Genomic DNA, 20,289 nt, shown 5'->3' on the forward strand with positions numbered 1-20,289 from the left:
TGCACCCTGTATGTCAATGAACGGATGCAGAAGTAATTTGTCATAGGACCTGTCCGGAAGATATTACGAGTGGCATGTTTATTCTTTACACGGTATGGATTGCACTTTCTTACACACTCTCCAATGGCATTGTTACGTGACATGTTGTTTGTCAGACCTGGTATTTAGCCAAATTGTGGATACAAACCACATGATGGATTTGTTGTGCGTGCAGTCATCTGTGACAAGGTTGAGAACATCAACTCACGACACTTGAGAACCGGGGTTTAAACACGGACGACTGCCTTGATTGAAACCCAGGACCGCAATGGTGCCAGTTCAGGGGTCTGACCTCTGACCTCTGAGCTGCCCGGCCACTGCCTGAACAAACATTGTTGAGGTGATAATATAAAACCTACTTAGTGTCAGATATAAAAACAAACTGTTGTAAATGAAAGCTATACAAATTACGAACATTGAGTCACTTACCTCATAATTATATCATAAAGACATCCAGCATTACGGGTATAAGAATATTTAAGCAGGACTCCTACATTAAAAACACATCTACATTGAAAACGGATGTATTTAGAATTGCTTTTTGTGTTTAATTTGCTGTCATTCCCCCGCACCTCCGATTAGCACGGTTGGCTACGTACAGTGCGAAAGAAGTTCAACATACCTACATACATTAAGTCATTGCAGGCATTAAGCAGAGTATATCATCTTCAGAAAAAAAAATTCGACTGTACCCATGTACACAATAGTCAATATATAAGTCGAGTGTTTCTGCGCTCAAAGGGATTTCATAAAATGGATGACAGCTTGAGAGGAGAAAAAAAAACATTCTCGTATTATTTTTTTAATGGAAGTCTGCTTGGCATCTTCTGCTAAAAGTCATCTTTCTAATGGGTCAACCCCTGCTTTGGAGTTGGCACTTCAAGCGGCGGCCTGGTTATATAAGACAAATTGTACAGTGCTTGCCAGCTCGCCTGACATTTTCCCTTTTCGTCATATTTTTGGCCGTGAGTCTTTTCGAGACATTAGCGAAAATTGCAAATCTGCGTATGCACACCCAGGTGCCGCTCTTCAACATAAGCGTGGGCCTTAAGTAGGCCTTGGCATGAAAATACCAGAGTCAATAAGTCAAGAGTCAACGTGTCCCTATGCTCAAAGGATCAGTGGTGGGCTCCTACCTCCGTTGCTAGCCCTTAGCCAGTGGTGGAAATGACATGATCCCATGGTGAGGGCCAGTATATCTCCGTAGAACTACTGTTGACTTGCCACGAATTGCTGCTTACTGCAGTTCACTGGCTTGAAAGGTGTTGGTGGAGCTGAGTTGAGACCTGGCTGGGATTGAACTTACAAGCCTCTAATTCGATGTGTAACAATACATCGATGAATATTGATTCTTAATCTCACAATGCGTGTATCGCATGTGCGGTAATTAATATCTGTGTATTTGTACATACGATGTAAGCAAGGTGGTAACTTGAACCCGACATCCACTCGTGACCATTACATTCTAATGTAGACCCACCTGACACACTCATTGTACGTATACTCACAGCGAGTATCACTGAGTCATGTGATACACATGGGTCTAGTTGTGTGCGTGAGTTAATGCGATTAGTTAATTAATACTGGGAGGGTTACTTACATCAAGCATGGAGTCTCGATTACTAATTAAAATTGACAGTTTGACATTTCAGAATACAAAGTAATCTAACGCTCGATATTTCCAAAGTAGCGTAATCTGATTACTTTCATGACCACCTTGAAATTCACACACGCGATGTATTCAGTTCTGCATGTCACTAACCAGTGTAATCTTAGTGCCTCCTGTACGGTAACTCCTGTACTCCTGTACTCATTGCTGCATCACGAATACGAAGGGGCACATCATCGCCGCGATAGACTCCGCAACTCGGGATGCAATCATCTGACTCGACCACCTCTATGTAATTACAGTTGTTGCTCTACATCGACATCAGCCATACAAAGAATCAGAAGAACCGTCACGATCTAGAAGCAAGAGAGAATTGTGTGATCATTGACCTGCACACAACCGTTGTTAAACTTACCACATAAACCCCACAGCGACACAACACAAAGGGAGCTGCGAGAGGAGGAGGGGGTGAGCAAGGGGTTGTAGTTCTCACGACCGGTTGAATTAACCCCCAGTTTTTTAAAATCTATGAATGCTCACGGGTTTGGTGTGGCGGACTGGTGGATCGACACGCGGCGTTTTTTTGGCCACAGCAGCGCTCACACGTTTCCCGACATTGAACGATGGTGGTCACGGGAATATTGAGAATATTACTCAGGAAGCAGTGGAGTAAGTAGATTGTCTGACATATCTGTGCGATGTTTTATTGTTGTTGAGCATCGAACCACTTTACTTGTTTTTTCTTTTCTACCGAACACCCTGGATTCTTCCCCACAGATAAACCCACTCATTGGTGGAATTGGCCCCAAAATTACAAGTACAATTACCCTTGAGGCCTATTGTTGGTTTTTCATAGAGCATTTGCTGCTGTTATGCATCAATAATAATCATTTCCATCCATTTGTCAATCTACTGCTGGATGAAGACCTCCCCCCATCGGCCATGGCGGTTCTTTGACCATACTTCACCACGCTGATCAGTGCGCGTTTGGTAAAGTGCGGGAGAGCCCAGGACTGTTTCAGATATCACTCATTGCTGATGTTAGCCGTGGCTGGGATTCGAAAGCAGGTTAGCTGGGTACGGTATATAGCGTATTGTGCTAACCACTGTGCCACAGCTCCACCACATTATTATTCTTACATCAAATTAAAAATATGAAGTGTCTCCTTGACAAAATGAGTAATGAAGCCATGCTTATATCTGTTGGCATCACTGAGGCAGCAGTGCAAACTCCTCATGCTCGTGGCAGGGGCCAGTCCCTCTCTATAGGATGAGCACTACTGACCTCCCACAAGATGGAACTCATTTTAGTGACCACATAGAGATGATAGGCTGATCATTATGACACGGTTCCAGATATAACCACAGTTTCAGATCTAACCTAGTTCTGGATATAACCAGTTTGGGTCTAACCACAGTGCCACGTCTAACCTCATTGCTGGTTATGACCAGTGTTGGGTCTAACCACGATGTTGGATGTAACCACAATGCCAGATCTAACCACAGTGTTGGGTCTAACCACGGTGCCGGATATAACCACAATGCCAGATCTAACCACAGTGCTGGGTCTAACCACAATACCAGATCTAACCACAGTGCTGGGTTGAACCACAGTGTCGGATATAATCACGGTGCCAGATATAACCACAATGTTGGGTCTAACCACAGTGCTGGGTCTAACTACAGTGTTGGGTCTAACCACGATGCTGGATATAACCACAATGCCAGATCTAACCACAGTGTTGGGTCTAACCACGGTGCCGGATATAACCACAATGCCAGATCTAACCACAGTGCTGGGTCTAACCACAATACCAGATCTAACCACAGTGCTGAGTTGAACCACAGTGTCGGATATAATCACGGTGCCAGATATAACCACAATGTTGGGTCTAACCACAGTGCTGGATCTAACTACAGTGTTGGGTCTAACCACGATGCTGGATATAACCACAATTCCAGATCTAACTACAGTGTTGGGTCTAACCACGATGTTGGATATAACCACAATGCCAGATCTAACCACAGTGTTGGGTCTAACCACGGTGCTGGATATAACCACAATACCAGATCTAACCACAGTGTTGGGTCTAACCACAGTGTTGGATATAACCACAGTGCCGGATCTAACTACAGTGTTGGGTCTAACCACAATGCCAGATCTACCTATAGTGCCGGATCTAACCACAGTGCTGGGTATTACCACAATACCAGATCTAACCACAGTGTTGGGTCTAACCACAGTGTTGGATATAACCACAGTGCTGGATCTAACTACAGTGTTGGGTCTAACCACGATCCTGGATATAACCACAATGCCAGATCTAACCACAGTGTTGGGTCTAACCACAGTGTTGGATATAACCACAATGCCAGATCTAACCACAGTGTTGGGTCTAACCACGATGTTGGATATAACCACAATGCCAGATCTAACCACAGTGTTGGGTCTAACCACGATGTTGGATATAACCACAATGCCAGATCTAACCACAGTGTTGGGTCTAACCACGATGCCGGATATAACCACATTGCCAAATCTAACCACAGTGTTGGGTCTAACCACGATGCTGGATATAACCACAATGCCAAATCTAACCACAGTGTTGGATCTAACCACAGTGTTGGATATAACCACAGTGCCGGATCTAACTACAGTGTTGGGTCTAACCACAATGCCAGATCTAACTACAGTGTTGGATATAACCACAGTGCCGGATCTAACTACAGTGTTGGGTCTAACCACAATGCCAGATCTAACTATAGTGCCGGATCTAACCACAGTGCTGGGTATTACCACAATACCAGATCTAATCACAGTGTTGGGTCTAACCACAGTGTTGGATATAACCACAGTGCTGGATCTAACTACAGTGTTGGGTCTAACCACGATCCTGGATATAACCACAATGCCAGATCTAACCACAGTGTTGGGTCTAACCACAGTGTTGGATATAACCACAATGCCAGATCTAACCACAGTGTTGGGTCTAACCACGATGTTGGATATAACCACAATGCCAGATCTAACCACAGTGTTGGGTCTAACCACGATGTTGGATATAACCACAATGCCAGATCTAACCACAGTGTTGGGTCTAACCACGATGCCGGATATAACCACATTGCCAAATCTAACCACAGTGTTGGGTCTAACCACGATGCTGGATATAACCACAATGCCAAATCTAACCACAGTGTTGGATCTAACCACAGTGTTGGATATAACCACAGTGCCGGATCTAACTACAGTGTTGGGTCTAACCACAATGCCAGATCTAACTACAGTGTTGGATATAACCACAGTGCCGGATCTAACTACAGTGTTGGGTCTAACCACAATGCCAGATCTAACTATAGTGCCGGATCTAACCACAGTGCTGGGTATTACCACAATGCCAGATCTAACTACAGTGTTGGGTCTAACCACAGTGCTGGGTATAACCACAGTGTCGGGCCTAATCACAGTGCCGAGTCGAACCAAAAGTGTGGTGTCTAAGCACAGAGCCGTGTCTAACCCCAGTGCTAGATCTAACCGCGGTGCTGGATGGTCACTTGTTAGCAGCACGCTCTATAATAAATACCCTCCCTCCAAACATCCCCCCCCCCACGCATCTGCCTGGTACCAGTCTCTCTCTCTCTCTGCTGGCACTGGTGGTGGAACCTTTGCAGGAATTGGACGTCGTAAAGCGGAATGCAAGAGCGTGTTGTGCTCTTCACATAGACTGGGGCGAGGTGGTGCGGTGGAGGGGGTGGTGGTGGTGGTGGTGGAGATCAAAGTGAATATGCGCTGGTGGCAAATCACCTGTTTCAGCCAATTGTGTTGCACGCACCCTGGCAGTGCAATTATTTTAAATAAATAAAATAAAGGGTTCACCCGTAGCTCGGTTGCCCTGGAAACTGGTCCCCGAGGCTGCCTCCAAAAATATCTCGCGCCACGCGCACGTGCACGCTCTTGCTGGTGTGATATGAATAAATAAACAGTTTCTGTAAGCCTCATTACCACACTTATCAGAATGGGTTATTTATTTACCCGCGGTAAGGACGGATCGCGAAACGGAATGCGGCGGCGTGTCGTTTCTCGGCGATTTCGTCCACATTTTGATTGGTTGATTGATCGATGTCCTTTATCTAAGGCGGGTGGGGAGACTTTTTCAAGATTGTCACGTCCAGGGAGGGAGATCTGTCTGTTTTGGCCGGAGCTTAAGGACTATATTAGCCATGTGTATGGATATTCATAAGTCCAGTGGTTGAAATGTTTAGCTATCTACAGCAAATGCACTCTGTCGTACGATATGTCTTGACGTTTATTGATTCGCGAAAAGCCTGATTGAGTACTCCAAGGCTCTTTCTCAGGTGGACTCGGCATCGGAAATGTTTGACCGATTCCTTTTTGCTAAGAGTGATTTGCTCATGTGGGGGCAGGGGGGGTGCCACGCACACGAGTAGCTAACATACTCAAAGATCCGCACGGATAGGTTCACAATCTCACTTGCTATGGGGCCACCTCCTGGAGACCTTGCAGATCAGTGGGGTTTCGGAGTCAAATATTCCCCAGCTCTCTTCACTTACTACAGTGACTTTGGCTGTAACGGTTCCACCTGAAGACGGGAGCTTGTGTTGCCTCCGAAACGTCGTGATTTAATTTAGTTGTTTTCATTTATTTTATTTTTATCTACGTGACTTTACCGAAACAACCAAAGAGTATGAATATCCCCCAGCACTTTATTGAAAGCACGCGATTGTGTGCTAACCACCGTACCCGGAATGTACGTATGTACTGTATGGTGAACTTTTTTTGCACCGTACGTAGCCAACCGTGATAATCGGAGGTGCGCGGGTAGGACAACAAACTAATCACAAAAATAAGTTCTGAAGAAATTCGTTTTCATTCTAGACATGTTGTTAATGCAGGAGTCCTGCTTACATGAGCTTTTACCCTCAACGATTGATGTGTTTATGATACAATTACGAGGAAAGTGACTCGATTTAAAAGTGCATAGCTCCAGTGGCTATCTAATATTGGAAGGAAGAGCGTTCCAGACGGCCGCAGAAGCGCACCTGAAAGCGATGCAGTGACCGCCTTTGTTCGATGGCTAGCCAAAAGCTGCTGTAAAGCTTTTACAACGCATGCAAGTGTTTTGGCCTTGGTTGACACAAATTTTGGATATGCATGCTTTTAATTTTCCCACGATAGATTTTTTTTTTTTACCAAAGCGTATTTAGAATCATCATCGAAAGCCACAGAAGTCTCAAGAATGAGTCTTGCTTTGGGGTGTTTGGCCTGTTCTGGTTGTTTTGTATCAATGCTTTGTGTGGGAGGAAACCAGAATACTTTGAGAAAACCATCAAAAAGAAATGGGACCACTCGTGGTCTGGAGTCTATACATACAGTATATGCACACAAATTTTTTAACATGTAAATGTATACAATTAACAGGGCAGTATATGTATATGAAAACGCATATCGATGCTGTACTTTGCTTATCCAGGTGTCATTTGTATTATACAGTAAATATCAACAACCCTCATTGTTACCCACTAATTGCGATAGCACATTATCTGCACGCTGTATGTGCCTCTCCGTTACAGTGTTTCATGATTCAGGTATAAATTGAGGTTTGTGCAAAGGAAAAATTAGAAGCGCATGCACAATGTACACGTAGATAGAGATCCCATGGTAGGGTCGGCAGGGGCTGTTAAGGCATGTGTTGTTAGCGAGCATCTATTAAGGCCGGTATAACACACGAGGAGGGTAGCGTGGCCAGCACCACACCCAGCCACCTTGGGTCTCCCCAGCGCTGATGTTTACACATCGCACCAGGTACCCATGTAAAGTTAAGTTGTTCTACGAGAGGCCCAGAAATTGTTTAGTCAATTGCAAACCGATGCTAAACATGGCTGAGAATTAAAACTGCTGCACGTGGGGTGCAGCGTGCTAACTGATACGCTATCACTCACAGAGACAAAGATCCCTTGTATATTCTTGAACAGATTGTGGGGGCAAGTGCTATTAGTGGACACCTATGAAGACTCTCCATACACACAACAACAACCGCCGTTCACCACGAAGCGACGGTGACGTCACCACGGTATTTGTGCCATGCTAGGTGCATCATGAGGCCACGTGAAGTGTCGAAGGCCCGCTGGCAGGAGGTCACGGAACAGAACCCGAGTGCCATGGGTTGACTGACTGCGATGACTGGCAGGTCCACCAACTGTATATACACACGCATACATACAGAGAAACACGCAAACACAAGCACATGCAAATGTACAAACACATACATGCACACACACCAATACAGATCGAGAGATAGCCATACACAAACACACACATAGCATAGACACGGAGTTGAAACACGCACATACATACACAAAGTGTCACAATAACATAGCCCAGTGTAAAACAATAAAGGTGTCACAATGATGACCAGTCGCAGGACACTGTGTGACTGCACAAAACAGAGAATAACAGCTGACAAATGCAATTTGCATGAGCATGTTGCGTAATTCATCAATTACCTAAATGGATTTCCATGCACCTGAGTTATATATGTGCCTACTGGATGGTAGCCAAAGTGTGGATACACATTTAGAGGCAGCATTTTTCAAGAGGCTTAAGAGTTTTCTCGCTATTATCTATGAGACTGATTTCTCGATGTTTTTTTTTACATTGATAATAATAATTTAATCCATCCAGGTGCCACTGTGATTAGAGCACTCGACTCACCGTTGGTAGGTCATATATAAAACTTTCGGTCATGGATTGATTCAGCCTATCATCGCTTAAAGTATGTAAATTAATACTCTTTGGTTCTTTCGGTAAAGTCGTGATATATTATTTTTTATAAAACATTTCTACCTACGTGACTTTACCGAAAGAACCAAACAGTATGGATTCCTGCAGTCACGAAAGCTTCAAATCAAGATTATGTAAATTAAGTACCTGTTTGTGAGAGGTCAACAGTGGTGAGGTTATGGGTCGACTGGAAATCCCCGTGGAAATGTGGAATTTCCACCTGTTGGCTCAAGGCCACCAGCAGAGAAGAACTTGACAGTTCAACATCGACTGGGTTTGAATCTTAAGCTCCCATCTGAAATAAATTTGGGTTCAAAATAGTCGTTGATCTGTTGAGATATGAGGCCCTGCCATGAGAAAATTGAATTTCCACCACGAGTTCAGGGCTATTAGTGGAGGAGAGAGTTGCTTCAATTGTTTGAGCTGGGTGACACTTTCAGCTGACTTGGAACTACAGTGTTCAGCGTAACCAGGTTATGTCTTGTAAACAGGCTTGCCGTGTATCGGTAAGAGCTGTCCATGGTGCTAGAGTAATAGGAAACCGTGCAGTTCATTGCGTACATTTATCCGCACTCATAGCACCGCGTTGTATAACCAAGAGCACGTCCATTACGATGCATAACTGATTTCGTTGGGTTTAGACCGTGTGAGCAAAATGTGTCGTACACCCTTCACCACCCGATGAATATAGTTACCACGTGAAGAAAACGTGCCAATGTATTGCTGCTTCAGCAGCAGCAGCACCGATGTGTGGGAGAGCACACATTTTGGTGGTAGTTGCAGCCAGCATTATCAGGCAAGTTGCCAGAATCGAGGATGTACAATACACGTTTTACTCACGAAATCTGACCCAAAAATCAATTGTGCATTATTGTTCGCGAAAGCCTAATTAAAAGTGTCCTTTACAATACGTTTTGTTTGACTGTCTACTCATGTTTCGTATATGCCTCGTTTTCAAATGAAAATCTTGTTCACTCAGTTGCAGGCTATATTTCAGAGTAAAGTCAAAGCATGTTCATGTTCAAATGAGCATGGGGCGGTGTTCATCTCCATTGATGGTCCTGGGGGAGTGGTGGAAATTCCACATATTTATGGGCCAGTTTTCCATAGTATAACTATTTTTGAACAGTTAAAAAGGAAAACATGTCTCCAGTAGTCAAATGACAAAAGTACTCAACACATTAATGAATATCACTGTGGCGTAAAAATATATATATATATATAATGCGATGTGTTGGACAATGGCTTATTTTCATCGTATATAAATCAGAAGAGCCATTGCCTGAAATGTTCCGATTATATATATTTCCCTTGCGATTGCGTTATTTATCAATGTATTGAGGTTGTTTTTGTGTGTTTTTGTTATTTGTGCTTGTGCACCACTGCCAAGGCAGTAGTAGCATCACCAAATCGCGTCTTGGCTCAAATGAGTTTTTGGTGTTGCTGACTTTTGTTAACAACCTTGAGTCAGTGTTTAACATTCGACATATTTCGGGGGGGGGGGGGGGGGATTGTGGTGAGGTTCTACATAGGCTTATAACTGTTGGTAACTTTCCACGCAGTGATACTTTTTTTTATCAACCCCGGAGGGAATGATGTACCAAGTTGAACCCATCCTCGATTTGAACTTACGCCCTTCCAATTGTCGGCTGAGCTCTCTTCACCACAGCTTGTGTCAGATGTGGAAATACGCCAAAAATCTCCCGTGTAGCCTTAACACATTATTGGGGCAAGTGCTGTTAGCGAGCACCTATGCATGCCGGCAGGGTACACGAGGGGGTGGGTGGCCAGCAACACGCCAGACCGCCTTTGTCTCCCCAGTGGCGATGTTTTTACACACCGCACCAGGTACAGTGCTCGTTTTAGGCTGAGTCGACCTAGGGGAGGCCCATGACCGGTTCAGATAAATCACCACCACGCGCGCACTCGCACACATCGAGACGCTGTCGTTAAAAGAGACAAAAAAACCCCGCTGCACTGTGTGCTGTATCTCCAAATCCAGCGTGCGAGCTTGCTTGTGAAGTTATATTTAAAAGGTACCGGTGAGTGCAAACAGGGTATTTTTTGCTGTTGTTGTTGTGCACGGCTAAAGATTAACTGCCACGGATATTTATTTTTCCTATTGAAATTGCAAGCGCATTGGGGGCTCACTGTAATGACGTAGATTCGGTGACGTGGGGCTATTATTAAAAGAGAAGGGATGTGCCATTGTTGGCTTGCAGCTGGGGGGGACGTTGGGGGGGGGGGAATGGGTTTGGAGGCAAAGGAGGAAGAGGTAGCTGGGGCTGATGAGAAGGGAAGATCTTATTGCTGACATGTAGAGAGAGAGAGAGGGGGGGGGAAAGGGAAATGATGTGGAAACTTAAAAGCCAACGATAAAGAGGGAGAGAGAGAGTGTGTGCCTACGTGTGTATGAGAGAGTGCACTTAGCATGGCACAAGTGCCATGGTGATGTCACCTGAACTTGGTAGTGAATTGTGGATGTTATTTTCGTGTGAGAAATTGTGTGTGAATGTGTGCTGCTGTGCGCAAGTCGGGCATGGTGCTGGCCACCCACCCGCACGTACGTGTACCGTGCCGGCCTTCATAGGTGCTCGCGAACAGCACTTGCCCCAACAGCATGTTAAGGCTACGCGGGGGACCTTTGTATTTGTGTCTGTGAATGCGTGTATATGTGTCTTTATGGGGAGCGGTAGTGTAGCGGTTAGCGCGCTGTGCTACGAACCCAGCAACCCAAGTTCGATTCCTGCTCACGGCCAGCACCAGTGACCAGTATCTTAACCGGTCATGGGCCTCCCCTAGGTCGCCTCAGCCTGAAATGAGCACCCGGTGTGATGTGTAAACATCACCACTGGGGAGACAAAGAAGGCCGGGCGTGGTGTTGGCCACCCCCCCCCCCCCCCTCGTGTGCCGTGCCGGCCTTTATAGGTGCTCGCTAACAGCACTTGCCCCAACAGCCTGTTCAGGCTATACGGGGGATCTTTGTCTTTGTTGCGTGTATTTTGAGAGACGGTGAAATTATTCGAGAAACACTGAGAGAGAAAATCTGTGTGTGTGTGAGAGAGACTGCAAGACATACAAATACACTTACAGTATTTTACTTTGCTTATTTATCCGGTAAGGTCACAAGCGAGTCGTGGGACTCTCGTTTTCAGGAGGTGTCCTGCATTTTTTCCCCTTAATTTTAAGACATGTTCAGTTAATTGATGCTTGAGCGTCTTATACGTGTGGTGACGAAACCGGAGCACCCGGAGAAAACCCACGCGATGCGAAGGGGGCACCATTTACGAATGCGGCAGTAACACTTGTAGTGTGCGTGTGTGTGTGCATCACGGGGCGTGCGTGAGAAAGACCCGACAGCGTTAGCTTGTGAAGAGACCAAGAGAAAGAGAGAACACATTCTCGATACAGTGTAAACCCATTCCAGAGGGTGCCAGGGAGTGTGGGGACAGTGCGAACGACTGTGTCTATGTGTGAGAGAGAAAAAGAGCAGACGATGAGAACGAATGCATGAGCGTATGAATATATGTAGAACTTCTTTCGCACCGTACGTCGCCAAACATGTTAATTGGAGGTGCGGAGTATGAACGTGCTTGTGAGAGAGGGGGTGTACTCAACAGCACTTGCCCCCCACAGTCTGTTAAGGCTATATGGGGGATATTTGTCTTTTTTGTGTACGTGGCACTTGCACCAAAAAAGCTTGGTATAGCTATACGGGGGATAATTATATTTTGTGTATGTGGTAGCGACAGAGAGAGAGCATGACAGAAATCTCCCGATATATTTTTGTGTGTGTGTGTATTAGAGACAATGAGACGTCCATATTAGAAAAAAAATCAAAGACAGTGTACATACATACGAATGTGTGTGTGTATGCGGCAGTGAGTGATACAGAAAGTGTGTGGACAGGTGTGAGAGAATATTTTTTCGTGTGTTTTTTTTTGTGAGAATGGTCTGTCCACGTCGATCTGCATGTATTATGGAGCGTGTGTGAAATAGCGTGTGTGTCAATAACTGTATTTCCAGGTCTGAGAAACATAACTCAATTTACGTAGCTCCATCAGCCATAGGCAATCCACTGCTGGATGAAGATCTTCCCAAGCCACCAATATATCTCGATTATATAAATCATAAACGTTACTCTTTTATCATATTTTGCATCTTAAAAATTGGAAAGTGAAAAAGAAACCCTGCATAAAAATCTTCGTGATATTGTGGAATATTTCAATGATAATAATAAGAATTTACTTAAGGACATAGCACATTTAATCCATGCAATGAATGTTTTACTCCACATATTTGACTATAATATATACAGTAAATTCGGATTCCAGCACAAAAACACATTTTATTCTCCACCAGTGCTATTTACCCCGGCACAGATAATGCATGTGCCCGTGTGTGTGTGTAAACATCGTCACTAGGGAGACAAAGGCGGCCGGGCGTGGTGCTGGCAACCCACGCCCTCGTGTACCCTTCAGACATTCATAGGTGCTCGCTATCAGCACTTGCCCCACAATTCCTTTTGAGGCTATACGGGGGATCTTTGTCTTGTGCATATTGGAGAGCGGTGGCGCAGTGGTGACCGCAATGCGCTATGAACCAGGCGACCCAAGTTCGATTTCTGCTCACAGCCAACATCGGTAACGAATATGTGAACATGGGCTTCCTCCGTTGTCCACTCAGACATACACGAGTACCTAGAGCAGCGTGTGTTACACATCAGCACCCTCATCAGCCCTGGAGAGACAATGGCAGCCAGGCGTGGTGCTGGCCACCCACCACCTCCCGAGTAAACATGGAACATTGGTTCTAGATTTGAAGCTTTCGTGACTGCAAGGATTCATATTCTTAGGTTTTTTTCGGTAAAGTCACGTAGGTAAAAAATAAAAATTAATACAAGTAAAATAAGATAAAAATAAAATAAAAATCACGACGTTTCGGAGGCAACACAAGCTTCCGTCTTCAGGTGGAACAGTCACAGCACGATAGCATGGTTCCAATCACACGCCGTCAAACGTTGGCCCATGTTTACTGGGCTTGTGTGCCGTGGTAGTCTTATGAACGGATTCTCGCTAACATCGCTTTGTCCCAACACTCCGCTGTTATAAAGGCGATGTGGGTTAGGGAGGTGGTTGGTGTTGGGTGTTAGGGAGGGGGGGGGGTAAATCTTTGTCTTCTTCACGCAAGGAGACAAGTTGCGTGCGAAGTCCGTGCGTGCGATGCGAGAGAGGAGTCATCAGCGCGTGCGTCCGCGTGCGCGTGCGGAGGTGGATCTAGGGGAGCGGTGGCGCAGCGGTTAGCGCGCTGCGCCTCCGAAACCGGCGACCCGAGTTCGATTCCTGCTAGCGGTTGCCAACGCCAGTGGCGACTATCTGAAACCGGTCGTGTGCCTCTCCTAGGTCGACTCGGCCTCAAATTAGTACCTAGTGCGGTGTGTAGTAAACGTCGCCTCTAGGGAGACAAAGGCGGCCGTGCGTAGTTTGTTGTCCACCCACCCACCCCGGCATTCAAAGCTGCTCGCTAGCAGCACTTGCCCTAACTGTCTGTTAAGGCTATACGGGGGATCTTTGTCTTTGGGATCCAGGGAACGGGGGGGGGGTAAGCGGGGGGGAGGTAAGCGGGGAGGGGGGGGCAGCTGGGGGGGAGGGGGTCGGTGGACTATTCCACTGCGGTGGATGTGTACGGGGGGGGGGGGCAGTGTTGTTGTGGATGTGCTAGAAGCGACTCTTTAACGCCGTCTCGGGATCCCCTGCTCGTCCGAAATTGCGGCGTGAATTTCCGTAAGCCATCGGGCCGCCGTTCGGCTATATGCAGCAGGCAACCGGGCAACAACGACTGAAGCGCTGGGTACGTCGCTGTGTGGGTGTCTGTCAACTGTGTGTGTGTCTGTCACTCACTGTGTGTGTGTGTCCTGGTGTGTGTCTGTCGCTGTGTGTGTGTGTCCCGGTGTGTGTGTGTCTGTCACTCACTGTGTGTGTGGGTCCTGGTGTGTGTCTGTCGCTGTGTGTGTGTGTCCCGGTGTGTGTGTGTCTGTCATTCACTGTGTGTGTGTGTGTCCTGGTGTGTGTCTGTCGCTGTGTGTGTGTGTCCCGGTGTGTGTGTGTCTGTCATTCACTGTGTGTGTGTGTGTCCTGGTGTGTGTCTGTCGCTGTGTGTGTGTGTCCCGGTGTGTGTGTGTCTGTCCCTGTGTGTGTGTCCCTGTGTGTGTGTCTGTGTGTGTCTGTCCCTGTGTGTCCCCCTGTGTGTGTGTCTGTGTGTGTCTGTCCCTGTGTGTGTGTCCCTGTGTATGTGTCCCTGTGTGTGTGTCTGTCCCTGTGTGTCTGTCTGTTCCTGTGTGTGTGTCTGTCTGTCCATGTGTGTGTGTCTGTCGCTGTGTGTGTGTCGCTGTGTGTGTGTATCTGTCCCTGTGTGTCTGTCTCTCCCTGTGTGTGTCTGTCTGTCCCTGTGTGTGTCTGTCTGTCCCTGTGTGTGTGTCTATCCCTGTGTGTGTCTGTCTGTCGCTGTGTGTGTCCCTGTGTGTTTGTCTGCCCCTGTGTGTTGTGTGTGTCTGTCCCTGTGTGTGTCTGTCCCTGTGTGTGTGTCTGTCACTGTGTGTGTGTGTCTGTCACTGTGTGTGTGTGTCTGTCCCTGTGTGTCTGTCACTGTGTGTGTCTGTCCCTGTGTGTGTGTCCCTGTGTGTGTGTGTCCCTGTGTGTGTCTGTCCCTGTGTGTGTGTCTGTCTATGTGTGTGTCTGTCAATGTGGGTGTGTCTGTTACCGTGTGTGTCTCCCTGTGTGTGTGTCCCTGTGTGTGTGTCTGTCCATGTGTGTGTGTGTGTCTGTCGCTGTGTGTGTGTCGCTGTGTGTGTGTATCTGTCCCTGTGTGTCTGTCTCTCCCTGTGTGTGTCTGTCTGTCCCTGTGTGTGTCTGTCTGTCCCTGTGTGTGTGTGGACCCCCCTAGTGGAGCATCTTCGCCGGTTGGAAACATTTAGGCTGGCCTGCCTACGATCCATCCTGGGTTTAACCAGGCTGGATTGTGTGAGGAGCTCACAAGTCCTTGAAAGATCTGGGCAAAGTCCCATCAGTGAGCTCCTCCGGCAGGCAAGGCTGCGTTGGCTGGGTCATGTAGCCCGCATGCCCAGCCACCGCATGCCTAAACAGCTTTTGTTCGGCCGGATCGAGGGGGCTAAACGGGCGCGACACGGGCTAGAGAAGAGATGGAGTGATGTGGTACAGGAGGACGTGGAGCTGAGTGGACTTGCCGATGACTGGTACCAGCGGTGTCAAGATCGGCCTCTGTGGAGGAGGCTCGTGAAGGACGCTACTGGGCAGTTGGAGGCAGTCGCCCTCCAACAACAACGGAGGGCGGAGGAGCGACGCTCACAACAACGAGCGGAGCGCCGGGTGGCTAAAGCACAGCAAGTTGGTACAGTAGGGGGCACAGGTAGTGCATCAGCCAGTCATCTCGGTCATCTCGGTCAGTCGACCCGTTGCACCTGGGTCTGCCCCGTGACCTCCTGCCAGCGGGCGTTCGACACTTCACGTGGCCTCAAGGTGCACATGGCCTGGCACAAGCGTCGTGGTGACGTCACCGCCACTTAGTGGCGAATGGCGGTTGTTGTTGTGTATCCCTGTGTGTGTCTGTCTGTCGCTGTGTGTGTTCCTGTGTGTTTGTCTGCCCCTGTGTGTGTGTCTGTCCCTGTGTGTGTCTGTCCCTGTGTGTATCTGTCCCTGTGTGTGTTTCTGTCCCTGTGTTTGTGTCTGTCCCTGTGTGTGTGTCTGTCCCTGTGTGTGTGTGTCCCTGTGTGTGTGTGTCTGTCACTGTGTGTGTGTGTCTGTCCCTGTGTGTCTGTCACTGTGTGTGTCTGTCCCTGTGTGTGTGTCCCTGTGTGTGTGTCCCTGTGTGTGTCTGTCCCTGTGTGTGTGTCTGCCTATGTGTGTGTCTGTCCATGTGGGTGTGTCTGTCACCGTGTGTGTCTCCCTGTGTGTGTCCCTGTGTGTGTCTGTCCCTGTGTGTGTCTGTCCCTGTGTGTGTGTCTGTGCCTGTGTGTGTCTGTCTGTCCCTGTGTGTGTCTGTCTGTCGCTGTGTGTGTCTGTCCCTGTGTGTCTGTCCCTGTGTGTGTGGGGAGCGGTGGTGTAATGGTTAGTGCGCTGCGCTACGAAGCTGGCGACCCGGGTTAGATTCCCGCTCACGGCCACCACCGGTGGTGACGATATTCAGAACCGGTCCTGGGCCTCCCCTGGGTCGACTCAGCCTCAAATGAGTACCTGGTGCGGTGTGTAAACGTCGCCACGAGTTAGAGAAAGGCGGCCGAGCATGGTGCTGGCCACCCACCCCCTCGTGTGCGGTGCCGGCCTTCATAGGTGCTCGCTAACAGCACTTGCCCCTACAGTCTGTTAAGGCTACACGGGGGATCTTTGTCTTTGCCCATGCCGTCTCCTGCGTGGTGGAGACTTTGGCTCAGTCAGCTGTCAAGAATCTCTCACTGCCTGTGTACGTGTTGTCTCATACTCTGTATAGAGTGTGTGTGTGTTTTATATATAGCCATATCAACGATAAAGAGATATCCATACGATTGAACATCAACTATATATGCACACACGAGGTGTATACTCACGGTTGCTGCATTGCACACCTCATGCCTCTAAAGCCTTATTCAGTACGTCACAATGTGCGTTAAGTCTATTTGATTGATGCAGCATAGTACACGCACCTGCGAAAATAAAAATGCTTTTCGCGTAAAATTGACTGCAATGCACCGTCATGTGTGGGCTACGCTGCTATTTGGTCAACGAATCAAAGACACGTTGCATGATATGAGTAACATTCGTGCACTGCAACACATATACCGCATGCATATAGCGTTGCAATCGATTGCACTGTATACGACAATCTGTTGTGTAACGCGCACGCTCTGCCATACAGAAAAGGCACGAGGCTAAATCTGCGAGGGCATGTGATGTCGTTATAATTGACATCATTTCTAGATATCCCACTCCTCCTGTAGGACCCGCGCATCTGCGACGTTTCAATGCAAGCGTGAAGCATCGCAATGTTGACTGCCCCCCCACCACCACCCCACCATTCATTTGTATTCCGAGAGACAAAATGTGCGCGCGTGTGCTCGCTCGCTCATGAATATGCTTCCAATAAGAGACAGCATAAGGGGCCAGCCAATGCCTGCTTCGGCATGGCCTAACTGCAACCATTTTCTCAATGGATCTCACCATTTTGGCTGATTGTGCCTGTGGGGTGGAGGTGGTGGTGGTGGGGAGGTGGCTCGGTTGTGTTGTGGGGTGGCAGGGGATTGGAGATGGTGGTGGTTGTGGTTGTTGGGGGAGGGAGGGAGGGCGAGAGACAGATAGAAGGGTTTAAAATCCGTCATACAAAGCCCCCTTTTTGGGGGGGTTTGTGTTAAGGGGAAATTGAAAGTGATGGGTTGCAGCAGTTGGGTTAGCTTTCTTTATGACTGAGTAATAATTAGCTCATTTCATTTTGAAACCAGCCCTGAATTTAAATAAGCGTTGCAATAATGTGCGCCATTCGTAAACACAATGCGAAAACAAAATACCAATAGAATAATTTTTTTGATAGCGAAAAAAATCAATCCTAAGTAATTACCAGTGTGGTGAAGTATTATGAAACCCCCCCCCCCCCCCCCGAAATGTAAATATTTTGTAAATTATTATGAATTCGTTGAGTATTATGATATACCTTTGAATTAAACAGTTGGGATAGTTTAAGGAAATCCAGTTGTAGCTTAGTGTGGAATGTATATGCGTGTTTAATTGAACTTGGATTATCTGTTCATTGTTCACTGGGTAAGGGTTTCTTTGCAACTTGGTACTTAATAATGTTAAAGCTGATGTCAACTTTGTTATTGTATTTTACATGTCTTGAAACTGTTTTCCATTGAGGTGTGGGCCTATGGATAGGGGGTGATAACCCTGATCTGTGTGGTTTCCCACGGATAGATGTGGATATTAAGATGAATTTGCCACCAGCTTATGGATTACCCCTCTTATCTGTGGGAAGACATATATAATAGGATCATTTCACTGTTACTGGGGGAGACCACTTCTGGGCATCTCCTCTTATCCTTGGAAAAATACAGATAATCACAAGCATCATTGTCCAACAACAGTTTGCATTGCACAGATTCTGGGTGTGGATATTCAGAATAATTGATAATCAGCTCAGTCAATTGTTATGCCAAATCTTTATTCTGAACAAGGACCGTTGCTCACAATATTAGCTTGCCCCAATGTATATTTCAGAGCTGGGAGAATGAGTTGATTTTGTCGATTAATCGACTAAAATATGTATTACGATCGACTGCTTCTGTTGTGGCCTATTGCTCGAGTCCCTTTAAAAATGGCAGCTGCCTGCCCCTGCCTATCCATGCTTGGCACAACGCAGCTGCTGATGCCGATGATGTCACCAAGCCCTGCCCATTACCTCCCGTCCAACGGCACATGTGGGAAGAGAATTGGGAAGAAAAAAATTATACCCCAGGACTATTTTCGCATTATCCAATGAGTTGGTTAATCGAAAAGGTAATCAGTTGACTAATCAGTGACTGGAATAATCGCAGAGTAATATATTTACAATTTACAAGGCAATTTTTATGGAGCGGATGATGAATTGTTTAGATGTTTTAACTTGTGCAACCCAAGCTATAAATATATATAAATATATACAAAATTACGATTCGCAATTTGTCAAGCTGGCCTCTGAATAAATCGACATGAATGTGATAATTCTAGGGATGGCTGTATTAATGTAAAACAATATTTTCTGTTACCAGCGTGGCAGAGAGTTTAGTGCATTACACTCAGATCCAGAACCTGGTTATCGTTGACCCGACTGTAAACAGGTCCTGTTTAACCATGCAGGCTAACTGAAAGGTGGTGACACTTGGCACAGGTTCACGGTTCTAACAAGGTCACCGCCCTGGTTAATACTGCAGGCAAGTTAATACTGCAGGCGTATTCGCCACAAAAATTGCGTGCCGTCTGCATCACAGTGGACGTTAAATATCCCGTGACATTATTAAAAAGCAATACCTCCAAACGACCCATTAACCAAATTGAGTAAAGCCAGACAACAATATCACCACCTTTTGGCAGATTATGTAAAACGCAAAGACCAAATGCACGAAACACAATTAATGTCAACTTTCCACTTCAAGCCACTGTCACTTGCCACCCACTTGGAAACAACCAAGCAGCCAATTACAAGGCCTATTGCTGCATCCTTCGGGATTCCGTGATGATTATTAGTTGCATGAATGTAGAGGGCTGAGGCATAACAGCTGATATGCAGTCATGTGAGAATAAGCGATGTGGTGGGGAGGGGGGGCTACATTTGGCAATTGTTTAGAGCTATGCATAGTATCGATTTGGCAAACTAATATAGGGCATTTGTTGAGGCCGAGATAGATTGGTAGAGTTACTGCTTGAAAAATGCATTTGAAGAAAAAAAAAACATTCTCCCCTCCCATCTTTGTTTTGGGCCTGTCCTATTTAAATTTCTAAGTATGCCCAATTCAGGCTGGGATCTACCAAGCGTGGAGCTATCGTGCCATGTAGGTTAATGCTGTAATGTAAGCTTCCATTGTGGCACTGTTAGGGCATTTGACTCATAATCAGTGGGGTCGCGATTTAAAATGATGGCGAGGGTTCACTCACTCCATTTTCCACCGCACTTACCCCCAGGTGGATAAAATCAGTACCACTTGGTGGGAAGTCAGCAATGGTTGTCCCGCTGTGGGAATATGGGATTTCTACCTCTGGCTCAGGGCTTGTTTGAGCAGGCAGGCACTTTTAAGTTTTTAATTTTGACTGATTTAACAAAA

The 20,289-nt window shown here is 46.7% G+C and overlaps 1 protein-coding gene across 2 annotated transcripts in view; it reads left to right on the top strand.

Moving 5' to 3' along the window:
* The window catches only part of LOC144724537 (voltage-dependent L-type calcium channel subunit beta-1-like), a 177,610-nt gene that overhangs the window by 92,537 nt on the left and 64,784 nt on the right, over positions 1 to 20,289 (top strand). The window contains exon 1 of one of the 2 annotated variants that reach the window (XM_078603772.1): positions 14,159 to 14,300. The exons of the other annotated variant lie outside the window; for it this stretch is intronic. Coding sequence (XP_078459898.1) covers positions 14,262 to 14,300 — 39 coding nt within the window. The 5' untranslated portion in view covers positions 14,159 to 14,261. Of the gene's footprint in view, positions 1 to 14,158; positions 14,301 to 20,289 lie in introns of those variants that run through there. 2 annotated transcript variants of the gene reach the window in all.

This window comes from Lampetra planeri, chromosome 21, assembly GCF_965212315.1.
Source record: "Lampetra planeri chromosome 21, kcLamPlan1.2.h2, whole genome shotgun sequence".
NCBI classification, from domain to species: Eukaryota; Metazoa; Chordata; class Hyperoartia; order Petromyzontiformes; family Petromyzontidae; genus Lampetra; species Lampetra planeri.